Source organism: Myotis davidii, unplaced genomic scaffold (genome assembly GCF_000327345.1).
Source record: "Myotis davidii unplaced genomic scaffold, ASM32734v1 scaffold930, whole genome shotgun sequence".
NCBI classification, from domain to species: domain Eukaryota; kingdom Metazoa; phylum Chordata; class Mammalia; order Chiroptera; family Vespertilionidae; genus Myotis; species Myotis davidii.
The window spans coordinates 1,007,127-1,024,925 of NW_006282518.1; the positions used below are offsets into that span (position 1 = coordinate 1,007,127).

Sequence of the window (17,799 nt, forward strand, 5' to 3'; positions counted from 1 at the left end):
AAAATAAAATTAAGCAGATTCTGATGAGAGGCCTTGGCTTGGTTGATAAGGTCAATAATTACAAACTATTTGGGGACATACCTGCACTAACCAGAGAGGTTAAAGTAGCACCCCAGCCCCATTCTCTATCCTGTTGTAGACCTGTATCTCCCAGCTTTATAGCCTCAGAAAACTTCCTCAAATGTTGTTAGCAATAGGTCCTTTTTGCTCCTATATAATCACTCTACCCATATTACCTTACCACAACTTATTTAATGAAACATCTCAAGTTTAATAAAACTCCAGGTAAAATTAATTTACCACCAGAACTCTTTAAAGCCTTTTCTCATTGAAAGACCATAACCTATGTCAAATTATCTTCTTCACTCTAACTCTTCATATATATTACTCCCTTGACAGCATCCTTTAATTTCACAAAACTAGAATCCTATTGATTTGTTGTATATGTCCAAATCTCATCCAAAGATTCCTCTTAGTAAACTACATGCCTGGTCTCTTAGCCCAGATCTCATATTAGAATGAAGTTTAAGTCACAATAATTGACTACTTTACATTCTAGTTTCTTGAATATAAATTTTCCAATAACAATGTTAAATTGTTTGAGCCTTCGTGTACTCTTCATTGGTTTTTGGCTCAGATAGCAACTAGCAGTGTCCAAAGTGCATGAGCTCACCCTAAAGTCTCAATTCTAAGTGATGTTGCTAAATTTGTTTCTTAACATCACAAGTATCAGGCTAAGCCAAGAACAGAATCCTAAGTCTGGAACCCAAAATAATATGGAATATTGAGAAATAGATCAGTGTTTCAATCCCTATTCTTTAAATGCAAATGGTTTTAGGTTAAGTAGATGCAAGCTTTCATGCCATAGGAAACAGGAGAGTAAGTTACTTTCTCATATATTATTTTATTATTGTAACTTTGGGGTGGCCTGAAGAGATAGTGGTGGTTGTATCTAACCACATCCAGGTAAAAAGGCTGAACGTTAAAGAGAAATGTCTTTTCTAAGATTCTTCTCTAAGATGGCCAAGAATAATATTGTAGTTTTAGAACATGGGCTTTAAGTCAGCTCTATGAACCTAGACACATTTCTGAACCTGTTTCTCATGAGTAAAAAGAGGATAATAATTCTTACTTCACCAGGCTATTTTAGAATTAAATCATACACTGTGTGTATAAAGTTTTTCCATAATGCTGGGCACATAGAAACTATTCTTAACACCACATAGAAAAAAAAATTAGCCCTAGCTGGTTTTCTCAGTGGATACAGCGCCAGCCTGTGGACTGAGGGGTCCCGGGTTTGCTTCTGATCAAGGGCACATACCCAGGTTGCGGGCTCAATCCCCTCAGGGGGGCGGTGTATAGGAGGCAGCCTATTACTGATTCTCTCTCATCATTGATGTTTCTACCTCTCTCTCCTTCTCCCTTCCCCTCTGAAATCAATAAAAATATTTTTTTAAAAAAGAAATTAATTTGTGTGCGTGGAAGGAAATTTATTTCTTGTGAGCAAATGAGGGTGCCTTCTAGGACTAAAATATGTCATCTTTGGGTATTAATGAAAATATCAGTTTCAGTTCAATCAGGGAAACAGGGGCACTAAGTGATATGGAATAAAGGACTAGTTATTAATCAATTGAGGTGCTAGTGAAGATTCCTCAGCAGAGCTAGTGGTCATGAAGAAATTTTGTTGTGAAGCCAGAGAGAGCAAGACAAACTAGAACCATGAGCACAAACTGGGACCCTGCCTCCAACTTTAGTGACAAAGCCGGAGCCCTCCACCAGAGATTCACAGGCTTCCTGTTTAGGACTTAGAAGAGCTGAAGGAGTTGCAGACCGTGCTATTGACCCATGCAAAAAAAAAAAAAGGCAAGAAAAGTGAAAATATGTGTGAGCTGCAGCAGTGACTGACACCGTACACTGACTTTCAGAGCATAGCACTGCTGCTTCACTTGTGTTCCCCAAAATTCACGCTAAGTTATGTTGTGGCCAACCCTAACTAGAACCATACAGGAAAGGGAATTCTGAGAAACAGTTACAGCTTTGGTAAGTTGGCACAGTAGGAAATCACCACATTGAGGTTTCCCTTCTTGTGGGCACTACCAGATAAAATCTGCTTTAAAAATTATCTCGTGTTGGTTTATGAGGATCAGTGATAAAGTAAAAAATTCTAAATTATAAATTTAGACTGGATTCAAGGTGAGCCTACCTGTAGGAAGTTATCATCCCTATAGCCTATTTCTTTAATTTCCCAAAGCATATATTGGAAAATATATCTTCACATTTTATTTTATCTTCAATCAAGAGATTGACTAATATAAGTAATAATTAGGATAAAATGTATAATTTACCTAAGAGGTTTCTACTGAATAAAACACATTAGAAAAATATTTAAAGAATTTCTTTGCATACTCTGAGGAAGAATACCAGAAGACTATATGCCTAGACCATGTTACCTTAGCTAAATGCTGAATCTCCTTGACTTAGTTGCATTTTAGCATCATGTCCTTAATTTTTATCAGACAGCTGCTACAAAAAACAACCATATGAAATCTACTTGTTTGCTATAAATATATTTTCGAATATATTGTATTTTCTACTCCCTTGTGCCCCCCATATATCCTATATAATAAAAGGGTAATGTGCAAATTGACCTTAATGGTGGAATGCACGGAAGCACCGGTCACTGTGATGCACACTGACCACCAAGAGGCAGACACTCAACACAGGTTCTGTGCACTCCCCCAGTGGGAGCTCCACTCAGCCACAAGCCAGGCCACAGTCAGACATCCCCTGAGGCCTCCTGGGCTTCCAGAGGGATGTCTAACTGTCAGCTTAGGCCCGATCCTCTGGGGAATGGGCCTAAGCCAGCAGGTGGACATCACCCGAGGGGACCTGGAATGCGAGAGAGCACGGGCCAGACTGAGGGACCCCCCCCCCCCCACCGAGTGCACGAATTTTCGTGCACTGGGCCTCTAGTATTTTTTATAAAAGCTTTGGCTCCCTGTTGTGACAATATATATAAAGTATCCGGAACAATGGCTGGCACTCTGGTAGTACACAAATATTCTTAGCATTCTTCCTCCAACCATACTATCAAAATGTCCTCACCAGGGAGCTGAGAACAAGCCAAACCTAAACTAGGTGCATTTGAGGCAACCACTTCTCGAGAAGTGGCAGCATACATCAGGCCTGCAGAAATCTCATTTTTCATAACTTAAAGTGCTTATTCTTGTGCAGTTTTCTTATGCCATCTAAAATGACAACATGATGATTTGATTTTTGCTGCAAACAGAATTTTTTAAAAATCCCATCAAGTTATTTTTCCCCTTCTATTAGATAAAATAAATTTTGCTCTTTTAGTTTTAAAATCATGCCCTACTAGATGGTTCGATGTAGAAGAGAAGGAAGAGTATGATTTATCTCTCAATTATTTTATTATAAAATGCATAAATGACTTTTGAAACTTTCTAAACTTAACTTTTAAATGTATCCAGTATTCTCTTTGAGATATTTTTCTGTTCAGAAAAAATATCTCCAGATCAACAAAACTACAGCAAAACTAGCAGATGTAGAAATATTTGAAGTGGTTGTCTTAGATGACTATTTGTCTATTTTGTGTTTGTCTACTATTTAGTAGCAAAAATCTCAGAATAAGAGCTTGATATAAACATACTCTTAGCCATAAAGGTATTTAGATAAAAGCTAGCATTCTTGGAATGAATTACATTGACATGGCAAATATTCCATGATGAGAAAATATGTAAAATATATCACAGCAACAAATTTAAAAATAAAGGTACCCCCCCAAAAAAAAGCTGTTTTGTTTTCGATTCTTTTAAATAAAGCTATTAATTCAGTAGCCAGAAAAAATAAATAATTATGATTTAATCATATGATTGCTGAGAAAATTAGCATGTAATATACAGTGACTCCATTTGAGATTCTTTGTTGTGTTTGTTTGTTTTTATTGTTTAAAGTATTCCATTTGAGATTCTTAGGTTTTGTTCTTAGATTCTTTTTATATAATTTGTTTCTCTGCTTTCTTTTACATATCATTCATTTTCTTGTCATTGAGTACCCTTGCAGAGGCAAATCTAGTTCTTTCATTTTTTTTCTCGTCTTAAATGTTTTTTTGTCACAAATGATGGGCAAGCCTACACTGATTTCTCTGACACCCAGATGTCGACAGTTTGTCAAACAGAAGTGTCAGGAGCAAGGAACTGCCCTAGTTCTGCTTTTCATCTATTTGAACTGTCTGCCTCTATATGTAAATCTATATTAATTGCACACATTAATCAAGCACCTCAAAATAGCTGTACCTCATATGGCTGGTGATAAGTTGTTCCAATTCCTGGAGGAGCTTAAACATATACTAACTGCCTTTCAATAAATAATTTAGCATTAAGTGTTAGATTAACACTGATTATGGGTATAAACATTAATAATTGGATGCACATTGGTAACTTGCCGTTTTCCCCTTCATTTTGAAGTCAGAATCATGTACAGTTAATGCTCTAAGAGCATTTGGTCCAAACCCCTATTCTTGCAGATGAGGAAATTGAGGTCAAGAGTAGTTCAGTGACTTTACTACAGTCGTAGAGCTGGAATGTGGACTGGAATATAGAGAAATAGAAGTCAGGTACCTGATTCCTACTACAGTGTTACTCCACACTACTGTGTATTCCATTCTTGCTGAAACATAAACATTTGAAATGTATCACTCTAACTGGGGTATTGAGAATAGACTGGAAGGGCAAGAGAAGCAGGGAGACAAGATAAGATCTGGTCAATTCAAGTGAGAGATGATAGCGGCCTAGCTAAGAACTAAGTATAAAGTGGTGAGCTGAGCAGATGGTTTCTGCCTTTGTAGAAACTAATGCAGCAGTTAAAAACTACTTGAGAAAGTAAACCAAATAATTTAAGGCATTACATAATTATCAGGAGTGTATCAGGTGAAAAATTGCATAATGTGATGAATCAGCTACAAGAGATTTCTCTTGTGTAAAGAATTAGTGGAGAGGCAGCCTCGTCTTATTTGGATGACTGATTTCCTCATCAGTATTGACATAGGGTTTTTTAATTGCACTGAGTTCAATTAACACTGTCAATAGGTTTGGAATAAAATGTGATTGCAGACCCATCCTTGCCTACCTTGACTGAGCCTTTTTACTTTCTTTACCTTGGTTTCTATCACATTTGCAAAATTAAAATGCTAACATGAACCTTCCTCGCATGAAGGTATTATGATTAATAGTTGCCCGAAAACCAGCAAATCTTTTTAGCCCACAGAGTAATATAACATTCTAATTAAAATAAAATTGAAAAAAGCATGAAAATTGAAAATTCTTAAGATGTTACTGGTTTGAATTATCTCCATTAATATAAAAATGTTATCTTTAATATCTTTCTGTTTTATAAAATCCTTTCTTTCCACATAGCAATGTAGTTACATCATATGTCATGAGAGGGTTTGCATAAATAGATGTCTTCGTGTCAGAAGCAGTTTTTCTTTTTTCTCACATTGTTACTATGACTACAGATACTTCCTTGGGAGGCAGTATTACACAGAGTGGGTAGAAGAACAGGTTTTGTGATTGGCAAACCTGGATTTGAATTTTGACTCTGCCACTACCTGTGTGGTCATGAGCAAGTTGTTTATGCATTCTGTATCTCAGTTTTTTGCTTCTTTAAAATGGGATTGATGATATCACTTTAAGGATTTGTTGTAAGGATTAAGATAAATAACTGATATAAAGTGCCTGATACTTTGCCTCAGGAAATTATAATTATTATGATTCAGGAATGACAGTTCCTGTTTCCCAAGGATGGTGATTCTTGTTACCCTTCTTAACTACTCCCCACTAATCACTCCTATTCTTCCTACTTTACTACTTCATAAGAAAAATGGAATCACCTTATGGGATCTTGTGCAAGATTCAATCACTTCCTTCCTTCAGAATCTGATCTGCATGATATACTTTTTAAAAAATGTATTTTTTAAAAATATATTTTATTGATTTTTCACAGAGAGGAAGGGAGAGGGATAGAGAGCTAGAAACATCGATGAGAGAGAAACATCGATCAGCTGCCTCTTGCACACCCCCTCCTGGGGATGTGCCCCCAACCAAGGTACATGCCCTTGACTGGAATCGAACCTGGGACCCTTGAGTCCGCAGGCCGATGCTCTATCCGCTGAGCCAAACTGGTTAGGGCTAAAAATGTATTTTTATTGATTTAAGAGAAGAAGGGAGATGGAGAGAGAGATAGAAACATCAATGATGAGAGAATCATTGATAGGCTGCTTCCTGCACACCTCACACCTGGAATCAAGCCTGCAACCTGGGTGTGTGCCCTGACCGGTAATCAAACCGTGACCTTCTGGTTCATAGGTTGAAACTCAACCACTGAGCCATGCCAGCTGGGCATGAATGATATACTTTTGATGAAACATTGACTCTATCTAACCTAATGAATTTGACTGACCTTTTCTATATTCCCCTCAATTACTCCCTTTTTGTTCCTATTTGACTGCTAATTTATTAGCATGATAATTGTTTTTAAACACATGCTTATTTATTTTTTAGTGTGTTTGCAGTCATTTTCAGTCAGTATAAAGTCAGGTTAACTTCACTGAGAGCAAGTTCACTCCACTGTACTGAAAGACCTGGTGCGAATACAGTGCCTCATCCTCATCCCCTGAACTCAGAGTTTCACTCTCATGCAACACAATGGGCAAGGCCACCACCAACAGCAAACTTGTTCAAGTCTATACTGCTGTTTCTTTTAAATGGAAGAGTTCTTGGTTTAATATTTTACATTAAATGTATTTAATATTCCCATTACTATCTTACCCTACTTGCTCATACTTAGACTTTTTTTCTGCTGATACACAATAATTAGCAAATAAGGGAAAATACCTTCCTTTGTGAAATATTTTAATCTTAAATATTTTAATGTTTTGTTTATTTGTTTATTAAAAAATTAAATATGTGGAAATAGCTGTCATTTCTCCTAAGTGTTTCAAATTGCTAAGCACCCTCTTTTCTAATGCATAAGGAATAAGCGATTGGTTTGACTAGTTACTGAAGAAATCTTGAAACTTTGCAGAAAATTTCAGTACGTGGAAGTTCTATATTGCAACAAGAGAGTATTTTGATTGCAAATTTTTCCATAAGTGTGGCAATTTGCAACTTGAGAAGAATTTAATAGTAGCTGAGCTTTCAAAATGAAACACAGAAACTGTCATTTTCTTCCACAATTAAAATAAGTGCTTCTGAAAGTTTCAGGATAAGAATGACCCAAATTACCCTCCCCCATACTTCCTCATCCAGAACAGAGGGGAATGGAGTTTGAACAGAACATCTGTGGACAAAATGAAAGACAAATGGTCTTTTCAGGCAAATGTCTGAAAAAGGGATCTTTTCTAGCCAAACAGAATACTATTGCATGCATCGCCATGGTTAAGAAGAGGATCAACAATACTTTCATAATGGCTTTTTATTTTAGCACATTCTATTTTTATGGATAAAATTATGATTTCAACACATCTATTCATAATTCATCATATAATTATTTGCATAAATATCTTTTCACACAGATTTTATGTACTTTAGCCAGCCACACCTTGAATTCAAATCTGAACTTAAGTGCACTAAGACAATTCCAATGCAAGTAATATTAAGGGAGGTTGGATAAAAAGGAACTTTTAATTATCTACCAAAACAAATCATCTACTGAAAAACAGAACTTTCAGTAACATTCTGTACATGGATTACTGGACAAAAGATACCTGGCTTGTTTTCTACTGAAGGACTTTTTTCAGGTTAAAACAATCAGCTAATTAAGACTACATCCTATGCTCTATTGATGGTTTACTTAACTTTTATTCATTCAACCAATATTTATTGAGCAGATCTACTCTGTGCTAGGCCCCATTTTAGGCAGAAGTTAAAACAACGCATAAAATAGTTAGAATTCCTCTTCTTTCATGCAGTCACATTTGGAAGAGGATCAGTGAGAGTAAACATCCATCACTCAGTATGAATAATTCCTTTATTACGACTAGTAAAGACAACATACGATTATAAATTTGCACCTCAGGGACACTTAATCACACTGTTGCTGGGATGAGGAAACTTTCACTGTTAGGAGCTTATTTGTATATGTATGAATAGTGGACAGTTTCTAATATAAGTTTGTAAGGAATCTTTTGAATAATGAGGCTATTTCAGGGGTCCTCATGATCACCCACATGTTTGATGATTTGCTAGAAAAACTCATAAGACTCAACAGAGAGTTCTACCCACAGTTAAGATTTATTACAGTGACACAGCAAAGATATACAATCAGATCAGTAAGGGAAAAAGACGCCATGACAAACAACTGGAGAAATTGATGTGCAGGCTTCCAATGGGTCTCTCTCTCTCTCTCTCTCTCTCTCTCTCTCTCTCTTCTTCTCCCCTCCTTTTCCTCTCTCTCTCTCTCTCTCTCTCCCTTCCTCCCCCTCTCTCTCCCTCTCCAGATCATACACAGTGCATTCTCCCTCAGCAACAAAAATGCAGCAGTCACATATGTCAACCTTCTCTGCCCAAGCAACCCCAGTAAAAAACCAGCATCCAAGGATTTTCTTGGATTATTCACATAGAAACCCCTTGCCCAGAATGTGCTAAAATTAAAGGCCATTATAAAAATTCCAGACCCCCATAAGGAAAACAGGTGTTTAGTCCCTAGCTGGGCAAAACTGCCTTATCACTTAGGGAAGCTCTATGTCAATACTAAAGGCCCAGTGCACGGATTCATGCACATTGAAAGGAAATTAATTAGAAGAAATATTTTAGAGGCCGGGGAGGGACCGCGGGAGATTGGCCGGCCAGGGAGGGACTGCGGGAGGGATCCAGGACATGTCAGGCCTGTCTCGCTCAGTCCCGATTGGCTGGACCCAGCAGCAAGCTAACCTACCCCCTGTGCGTCTGCCCCCTGGTGGTCAGTATGGGTCATTGCAACTGGTCAAACTGTCCAACAAATGGTTAGACACTTAGCATAATAGGCTTTTATTATATAGGATAGAGAACTGTTTACTAGCCAACTTTCCAGATGAGAACTGTTTACCAGCCAGCTTTCCAGATGTCAGCCAAGGGTTCACCTTGCAAGCAGGCCCTTGTAAGATAGTAGTTTCAGGCCTGCAATAGTAACTCTTTTCTGCACAAAGACCTATTTCCTTCACTATAGTTTTCATTGTTTTTCCTATTACTTTCAAAAGCATATAATTCAACTATATGATTTTAATTAATATAATTCAATTATAACTTTCATTTTAGAAAATGTTACATCACTTAGAAAAATAATGAAATCTCTTTTAAGATAATTGCATTGTAATATTTATGATATTTACAATAGACATCTAAGGCTTTGCTTCTTTGAATGATGGCTAAATCTATATTTTGTGCCTAGTTCTTAGGTTTCAACAATATGTACATTGATTATATTCTGTAATAACAATTAGTATGAGAATATATTTATAAGGAAAGAAAAGATAATCCTATTAAAAAGAAAACCTAGAGAGCATAAAATGTGTTTTAGTGTAGAGTTTGAAGTAGACTTCCAGGTTTTAAAGAATAGCATGCAAAATGCATAGGAGGTATATTATATAACTCAATTATTTCAAGCTGTCTGTTATCCATGTAGCTTCCTAAAAACAAACCACCCCCATCTTTGTCATTTTTAAAAATAATGAGCTGTAAAATCATAATGTTACTTGCAGAAACACAAAAGGAAAAAAGAAATCCAATCAGTAATTTTACAGCCAAACAATTTAGGGAAAGTAACTATATGTAAATTAACTATACTTAAGCACACTAGCCTGAGTTATTATTTGAGTTATTATTTTGAAATAAAGTACACTCAAGAAAATCAGCACAGTATAATGTGTTTTATCTTTTATGCTTTCTCTCCAAAGTTGTAAATTTCTTTAACCATGGATCCTGCAAAGTTTTTCACACACACGTGTGTGCACTCACACACATATTGCTTTGACACATGGGTGATTATTTATGGGTTACACTGTATGGCAGCAAATGATCTGATCCTTACCTTTAGGACTAGTATCCATTCATAATATTATATTCATGAAAATTATGTTAACCACATACAAATGCAAGAAACCTATTATGAAAGTAGAGTATTACTCTGTTATTTTATGAGCAAAGATTCTAAATAAGAAAGTATATCACAGAATAACAATGTATTATATAAAACCAAGACTAGCGAATTTTATGTGAACAAACTTCAATTGCCTCATAGAAATACCTTTGTAAAGAAAAAGAAGAACCCGCTACCTGAAATTCATTTGAAGGGTTTTCTGTGAATTAAAATTACACATGATATCTCTGTACTCTGTTAGCTATCTAATCATATGAACATAATTAACCTTATTACACCAATAAACAATATAGCTTAGTAGACTGACTGGAACCAGTGATTTAGTTGAAGACTAGAGCAGTCAATGCAGTTGTGGGTTTTTCTATTAAGAAATTAAGCTGTTCTGGCATTTAGCATAGAGTAAACAGATAAATTTTACTGAGATGGTTGTTTAGCCAGGCAAGGAATGCTGGGAGCATGATTCAAGGGAATTACTGTAGCGATGTCCTATGGAAATGAAGTGGAAGAAGAGAAAGGCACAAAAGTGTGGTGATGTCAATGAATTGAATACCTCAAAGGAACATTTTCTAAAAATTGCTGAGTTGGGGTTATTAGACTATGAAAAACAAATAATGGAGGTAGAGGTTCGAATATGCTTAAGATAACATACGGTCATGGCAGTGGATAGTGGTGGCTATCCACTGCCATGACCGTATGTTATCTTAAGCATATTAGATAAAATAAAGATCATTGGAGATGAGGGACTGAGGAGCCAAGATCCCCTACATGAAGATTAGTCACCGATAATAGTGAGAGAAGTAGGTGTGAGATGAAAATAATGATCCAAGTGCTGAAATATTTAGTGACCAAGGAGAGTACCTAGGAGCTCAGTAAGTGATGGTGGCGTGTGTAATAGAATAAACTTCTAAGGAACAAAAAATATTTGCCTGCTTACTTAATAAAATTTTTGTGAGAATCAAATGAGATATTGCCTGGAAAAGCACAATAAACCCTCTTAAGAGGTATAATGTAAGGCTGTGCACATATAAGAGCCTTAGTTTCACCACTGTTTTGTGCCCCGCGTTCTCTGCTACAAAATAAGGACAATGTTAATATCCCCTTCTGCTTTCCAGGAGATTAGAAAATTGAATGGCATGATATGCATGAATTTTTTTGAGACTTTGGAAAAAGAAAGTGATTTCTCTGACCAGGTTTCAGAGTCAACATTCAGGTCCTGAGAGTTCTGCACACTACGATGGTGCTCCAGACGGCACCCTATCAGATAACATTCTTCCCTGTCTTTGATTTCAGACATTTCAGCAGTCCTCCCTGCAGCATAAATCAAAGAAGAAAAACAAAGGTAAGAAAAGGAAATGAAATGAAACATATACCTGCGTGGTTTGCACTGTGATGATACCCAGCGCACTTCACCCATCCTCTCTTGCCTGAGACCAGTGTGGTTTAGAAGAGCACAGCCCCTTAGCAAATGCTGCTGAGACCAGCTTCTCCTTCAGGTCAATTGTGATACAAGGCGCCTTTTGCAAAGAATGGTCTCAACACGTTTTCATCCTGGGGTTACACACTTCTTTTTTGTTTTTAATTTTATATTTTTAATTGCATTGTACATACAGTATTATTTTGTATTAGTTTCACATGTACAGCATAGTGGTTAGACAATCATATACTTTTTTTTTTTTTTACAGAGAGGAAGAGAGAGAGATAGAGAGTTAGAAACATCGATGAGAGAGAAACATCGATCGGCTGCCTCCTGCACACCCCCCACTGGGGATGTGCCCGCAACCCAAGTACATGCCCTTGACCGGAATCGAACCTGGGACTTTTCAGTCCGCAAGCCAACGCTCTATCCCTGAGCCAAACCTGTTTCGGCGACAATCATATACTTTTAAAAGTGGTCCCCCCAATATTTCAAGTTCCCATCTGGCACTGTACATAGTTGTTACAATATTACTGACTGTATTCCCTATGATGTACATTATATCCCCATGACTGTTTTGTGACTATCAATTTGTAGTTCTTAATCCCTTCATCTTTTTCACCCAGCCCCATAACCCTCTCCCCTGTGGCAATGTCAAAATGTTCTCTATATCTATGAGTCTGTTTCTATTTAGTTTCTTTATTCATTTTGCTCTTTGGATTTCACATACTCAGGTGTGGGCAAACATGGGTTTACAGTTGTGCATATGGAAAAAGACATGCGGGTTATTGTTATTATTATAATAGCTTTATTAACTCAAAAGAATGTCACAATGCAACTACAAACCTACTTTTGCCCACCTTGTAGATGAAATCATATGGTATGTCTCTTTCTCTGACTGACTTATTTCACTTAGCATAATACCCTATAGGTCCATTGATGCTGTTGCAAGGGTAAGCTTTTATTCTTTTTTATGGGCAAGTAATATTCCATTGTGTATATGTGCCACCACATTTTTATCCAGTCGTCTATTGATGGGCACTTGGTTGCTTCCATATATTAGCTATTTTAAATAACACTGTAATGAATACAGGGGTGCATATATCCTCTCAAATCAGTGTTTTGGATTTCTTTATATATATTCCCAGAAGTGTGATTTCTGGATCATAAAGCAGTTCCATTTTTTAATTTTTTAAACTTATTTTTATTGTTGAAAGTATTACAGATGTCCCCCACTTTCCCATGCCCTCCCTCCACCTGGCTCCTGCCCCACCCCAGGCCTTCACCACACTATTATCTGTGTCCATGGGCTATGCAGATATGCATATAAGTTATTTGCTTAACCTCTTCCTGCCTCCTCTCCTTCCCTCTGAGACCTGTCAGTCTGTTCCATGCTTCAATGTCTCTGGCTCTATTTTGTTTATCAGTTTATTTTGTTCATTAGATTCCATATTTAAGTGAGATCATGTGATATTTCTCTTTCTCTGACTGGCTTATTTTGCTTAGTATAATACTTTCCAGGTTCATCCATGCTGTCGCAAAGGGTAAGAAACCTTCTTTTTTACAGCTGCATAGTATTCCATTATGTAAAGGTACCACAGCTTTTTTTATCCACTCATCCACTGATGGGCACTTGGGCAGTTTCCATATCTTAGCTATTGTAAATAATGCTGCTTTGAACATGGGAGTGTACATATTCTTTCTGATTGGTATTTTGGTATTCTTAGGATATATTCCCAGAAGTGGGATCACTGGGTCAAATGACAGTTCCATTTTTAATTTTTTGAAGAATCTCCATACTGCTTTCCACAGTCACTGCACCAGTCTGCATTCCCACCAGCAGTGTACTAGTACTAGGGTTTCCTTTTCTCCACATCCTTTACTAGCACTTGGTATTTGTTGATTACTTAATGATAGCCATTCTGGCAGGTGTGAGGTGATATTTCATTGTGATTTTAATTTGCTTTTCTCTGATGATTAGTAATGTTGAGTGTCTTTTTATATGTCTCTTGGCAATCTGTATGTCCTCTCTGGAGAAGTGTCTATTCAGATATTCTGCCCATTTTTTATTGGATTGCTAGGGTTTTTTTGGTGTTGAGTTGTATGAGTTCTTTATAAATTTTGAATATTCACTTATCAGATATATCATTGTCATATTTATTCTATCACTCAGGACATTGTATGTTTGTTTTGTTGATGGCTTATTTTGTTGTGCAAAAACTTCTTTAGTTATATATAGTCCAGTTTCTTTATTTATTTTTTATTTTGTTAACCTTGCCTGGAGAGGTATACTGAAAAAAATATTGCTAAGGGAAATGTCAGAGAGTTCACTGGCTATGCTTTCATCTATGACTATTATGGTTGCAAGTCTTAAACTTAAGTTTTCAATCCATTTTGAGTTTATTCTTGTATCTGGTGTAGGAAGGTGGTCTAGTTTCATTTTCCACATGTATCTATTCAATGTTCCAAACGTCATTTATTGATTACACTGTCTTTACCCCATTGTATGATCTTGCCTCCTTTGTTATAGATTAACTGAACATGCAGGTGTGGGTTTATTTCTGGCTCTGTATTCTGTTTCATTGAACTACGTATGTGTGTTGTATGCCAGTACCATACTGTTTTCATTACTGTCATCTTATAGTATAGTTTGATATCAGGTAGTGTGATACCTCCTCCTTTTTCTTTCTCAACATTGCTATTGTTATTGGGGATGTTTTGTTGTTTCTTATAAATTTTTGCATTATGTGTTCTAGTTCTGGTAAAAAAAAATGCCATTGATATTTTGATAGGAATTTTTTAATCTGTAGCTTGCTTTGGGTAGTATGGACATTTTATTTTTATTTTTTTAAATATTTTTTATTGATTTTTTACAGAGAGAAAGAGAGATGGATAGAGAGTTAGAAACATTGATGAGAGAGAAACATCGATCAGCTGCCTCCTGCACACCCCCTACTGGGGATGTGCCCGCAACCAAGGTACATGCAGACATTTTAATGATGTTAATCCGTCCCCTCCATGAGCACAGTATATGCTTCCATTTATTTGTATCTTCTTCCTTTGTTGTCTTATAATTTTCTGAGTACAGGTCTGTTACTTAGTTAAATTTATTTTCAAGAATTTTTTGATGCAATTGTAAATGGGATTTTTTGTTTGTTTTTGGTGTTTTTTTGGAGGTAGTGTTTTTTTTTGGCGGGGGGCAGGGGGGTTAGTTTCCCTTTCTGATAGTTCATTATTGGTGTATAAAAATGCAATCAATTTCTGATTGGGTGTTTTCTGCTACCTTGTCTTCCAAATTGCTGATTTGATCCTCTGCTTTATCTAACCTGCCATTGATACCTTCTAGTGTGTTCTTTATTTCAGTTATTGTATTCTTCATTTCTGACTGGTTCTTTTTTGTGGTTTCTGCGTCTTTTTTTATGCTTACTGTCTCTTTGTTTAAGTTCTCACTGAGTTCATGCAGTCTTCCCCTAATTTCCTTGAGTTTTCTTATAACAATTGTTTTGAATTCTGTATCTTGTAGATTGCTTTCCTCCATTTCTTTTAGTTCTCTTTCTGTATATATCTCCTGATCTTTCATATGGGGCATGTTTCTTTGCCTCCCCATTTTGGCTGCCTCTCTTCATCTGTTTCTGTGTATTAGGTAGTTCTGCCCATGGTGAGTGCCTGTGAACGAGATTTTGTAAGCTGACCTTTTAAGAGTGCACCTGGATATTAGCAATCTCAGGTCTTAACCTGGCAGGTGAAATCCCCACTGATTTTCACAGCAGGTGTTCTGTGGAACACTCTTCCCTGCCCTGGTGCTTCAGGCTGTGGAGCCTGGCATGGGGTTGAGACACCTCGCTTCTCAGGGGGGAACCTTTGCAGCTGAGAAATCCTCTAGATTCTCAACCACCACATGTGGGTACAAGGCCAGCCCTTTTCATATATCTGCCCTTCCTACCTGTCTGGATGTGGCTTCTTTTGTAAATCCTTAGTTATAAGGATAACTAGTCTTCAGTGGGTTATTCAGGTTACTTTTTCTATAACTTAGTTATAATTTCAATTTAGTCCTGGGAGGAGGCAAGTGTAACTTACACCTACTCCCCTGCAATCTTAGATCAAATTACTCATTTGTGATTAAATTGTATGTCACTTATATGGGAGAAATGATATTAAAGATTTTCATATTTTTATTCTAATGCAATGTGAAAATAAGAATTTTTAAGGTTAAGTGCCCAGACTGACTTTTTGAGATCTATAAATTAATCTTCTACCTCCAAACCTGTATAAAATTTAAAGAAAATTTTTACCCACTATTATCTTTAGGTCCTCTAGCTGGCAAGAGCAAAAGACGAATTTCTTGCAAAGATCTCGGCCGTGGTGACTGTGAGGGCTGGCTCTGGAAGAAGAAAGATGCAAAGAGTTATTTTTCACAGAAATGGAAGAAATATTGGTTTGTCCTTAAGGATGCATCTCTATATTGGTATATTAATGAGGAGGTAAGACAAAGCATATTTTGTTTACCCATTCATTCTCTATCTTTAACCAAAAGAATCACCCTTTTGAAACTTATATCTTAAAATCATGTAAAGACCTTAAGGCTAAATTCAGGAGATTTCTGCTAGTTATTTTTCTTAAGAAAATATTTAAAGACTTTTTAAAATAGTTGCATTTTGGGATTCTTTAAAGATAGCTGTGTCATTTTTTCTAATGAAGCTACAAATCTGAAAACCAGATAAAGTAGTTTGTATATCTAATTAAAAATACCAAGTCAATTAAAGTAGCAGCTTAATTTAAATGATTACATATGTAAATTTGACATAGACTTTTAAATGTCTTGTTTTGTTCGAAGTTTAAAATTTTTTTCTGGGGAAGTGAGGATGTCCTTTAGTAATTTTAATAGATTAGTATCACCAGAATTTATTTCAGTTTTTCTTTAAAAAATGAACTGGTAGATGTGTTTTGAAAATCTGCAAGTATGCATTCTATTTGGCACAACTGGGGTGTGTATAAAATACATTTAAATTGTTTTTTATGATTTCCTGACTCATTTGCAGTAAACAAATTTATATCCAGAATAATTATATCACAATCTATCACATATCACAACAGATATAAAAGAATATAACTTGCTCATTGATATTCCCTTTACACTACTACATTTTCTTTGATTCATTTGCCATAGCCATCTATCAGTTCACCTTATTAAGATTTTTAAAAATATTGTCTATTGTTAACTTGTTTTCTCAAAAAATGTACGTGGTTTAATGAAATATAGTGGCTAAATAGACTTATATGAATACTGTTAAAATATTATTCAATTTGCATTCAAAGATTGATTTTTGAAATGTAGTCTAAAATTATTATGCCTATGATTATAACATCCAGTATATAGAGAATTTTGTGTTCCCTAGACAGGCTGTTATGATGTTATTTTATATTATATTAGGTTATGTTTAAGAGAGTAGACTTAACACTGCCTGAGTTACTGTGCCCCAGTTTCCATTTCTGCAAAAAAGGGAATAATAATAGTGCCTAGGTCACTGAGCTCTCATATGGATGAAAAGAATCAGTACATTTACACCAATGCTTGGTACATACTAAGTACTCAATAAACATATACAATTAGTAATATTTTTTTAAATTGACATATTTCATTTTTGAAATCTTGAATTACTATCTTGCTATTTAATATATGTATCTCTATTACCTATATAGAAGGATTTGATTATTTACTTTTAATATTCTTTCTGGCAATCATATAATTATGTTTGTCTTATTTTAGATATACTAAACAGACCATAATTTTACCTACATTTTATTTATATATATCTACACTAATAGACAAAGATGCTAATTGACCATACCTTCACCACACCCACCAGCCAATCAGAGCAACTATATGCAAATTAACCCAACCAAGAAGGCGGCCGGCAGCCACAAAGCTGGAGCAAGCAGGAGGTGTGGTTGCCCCGGCAATGGAGGAAGCCAAGCTTCCCGGCAGGCGGTGGCCTCCACAAAAGGCAATAAAGTTTCGATTGTAGAAGCTAAATAAGTCCCAGATCCCTGCTTCCAGCCAGCCTCACTGGGAGCTTGGGTGGCTGGGGGCCGTGGCCAGTCTGCAAACAGCCATAAGCCCCTCACCCAGGCTGGCCAGGCCCTCCAGTGGGGACCCTCACCCTGAAGGGGGTGTGGCCAGTCTGAAAATGGTCCTCAGCCCCTCACCCAGGCTGGCCAGTGCTTCTTTT

The 17,799-nt window shown here is 36.4% G+C and overlaps 1 protein-coding gene across 6 annotated transcripts in view; it reads left to right on the top strand.

Annotated features, from left to right (window-relative positions):
• The window catches only part of CNKSR2 (connector enhancer of kinase suppressor of Ras 2), a 246,582-nt gene that overhangs the window by 167,009 nt on the left and 61,774 nt on the right, over nt 1-17,799 (top strand). For all 6 annotated transcript variants that reach the window (XM_006752987.2, XM_006752988.2, XM_006752989.2 and 3 more), the window contains 2 exons: nt 11,446-11,494; nt 15,878-16,050. In XM_006752987.2, coding sequence (XP_006753050.1) covers nt 11,446-11,494; nt 15,878-16,050 — 222 coding nt within the window. The remainder of the gene's footprint in view (nt 1-11,445; nt 11,495-15,877; nt 16,051-17,799) is intronic.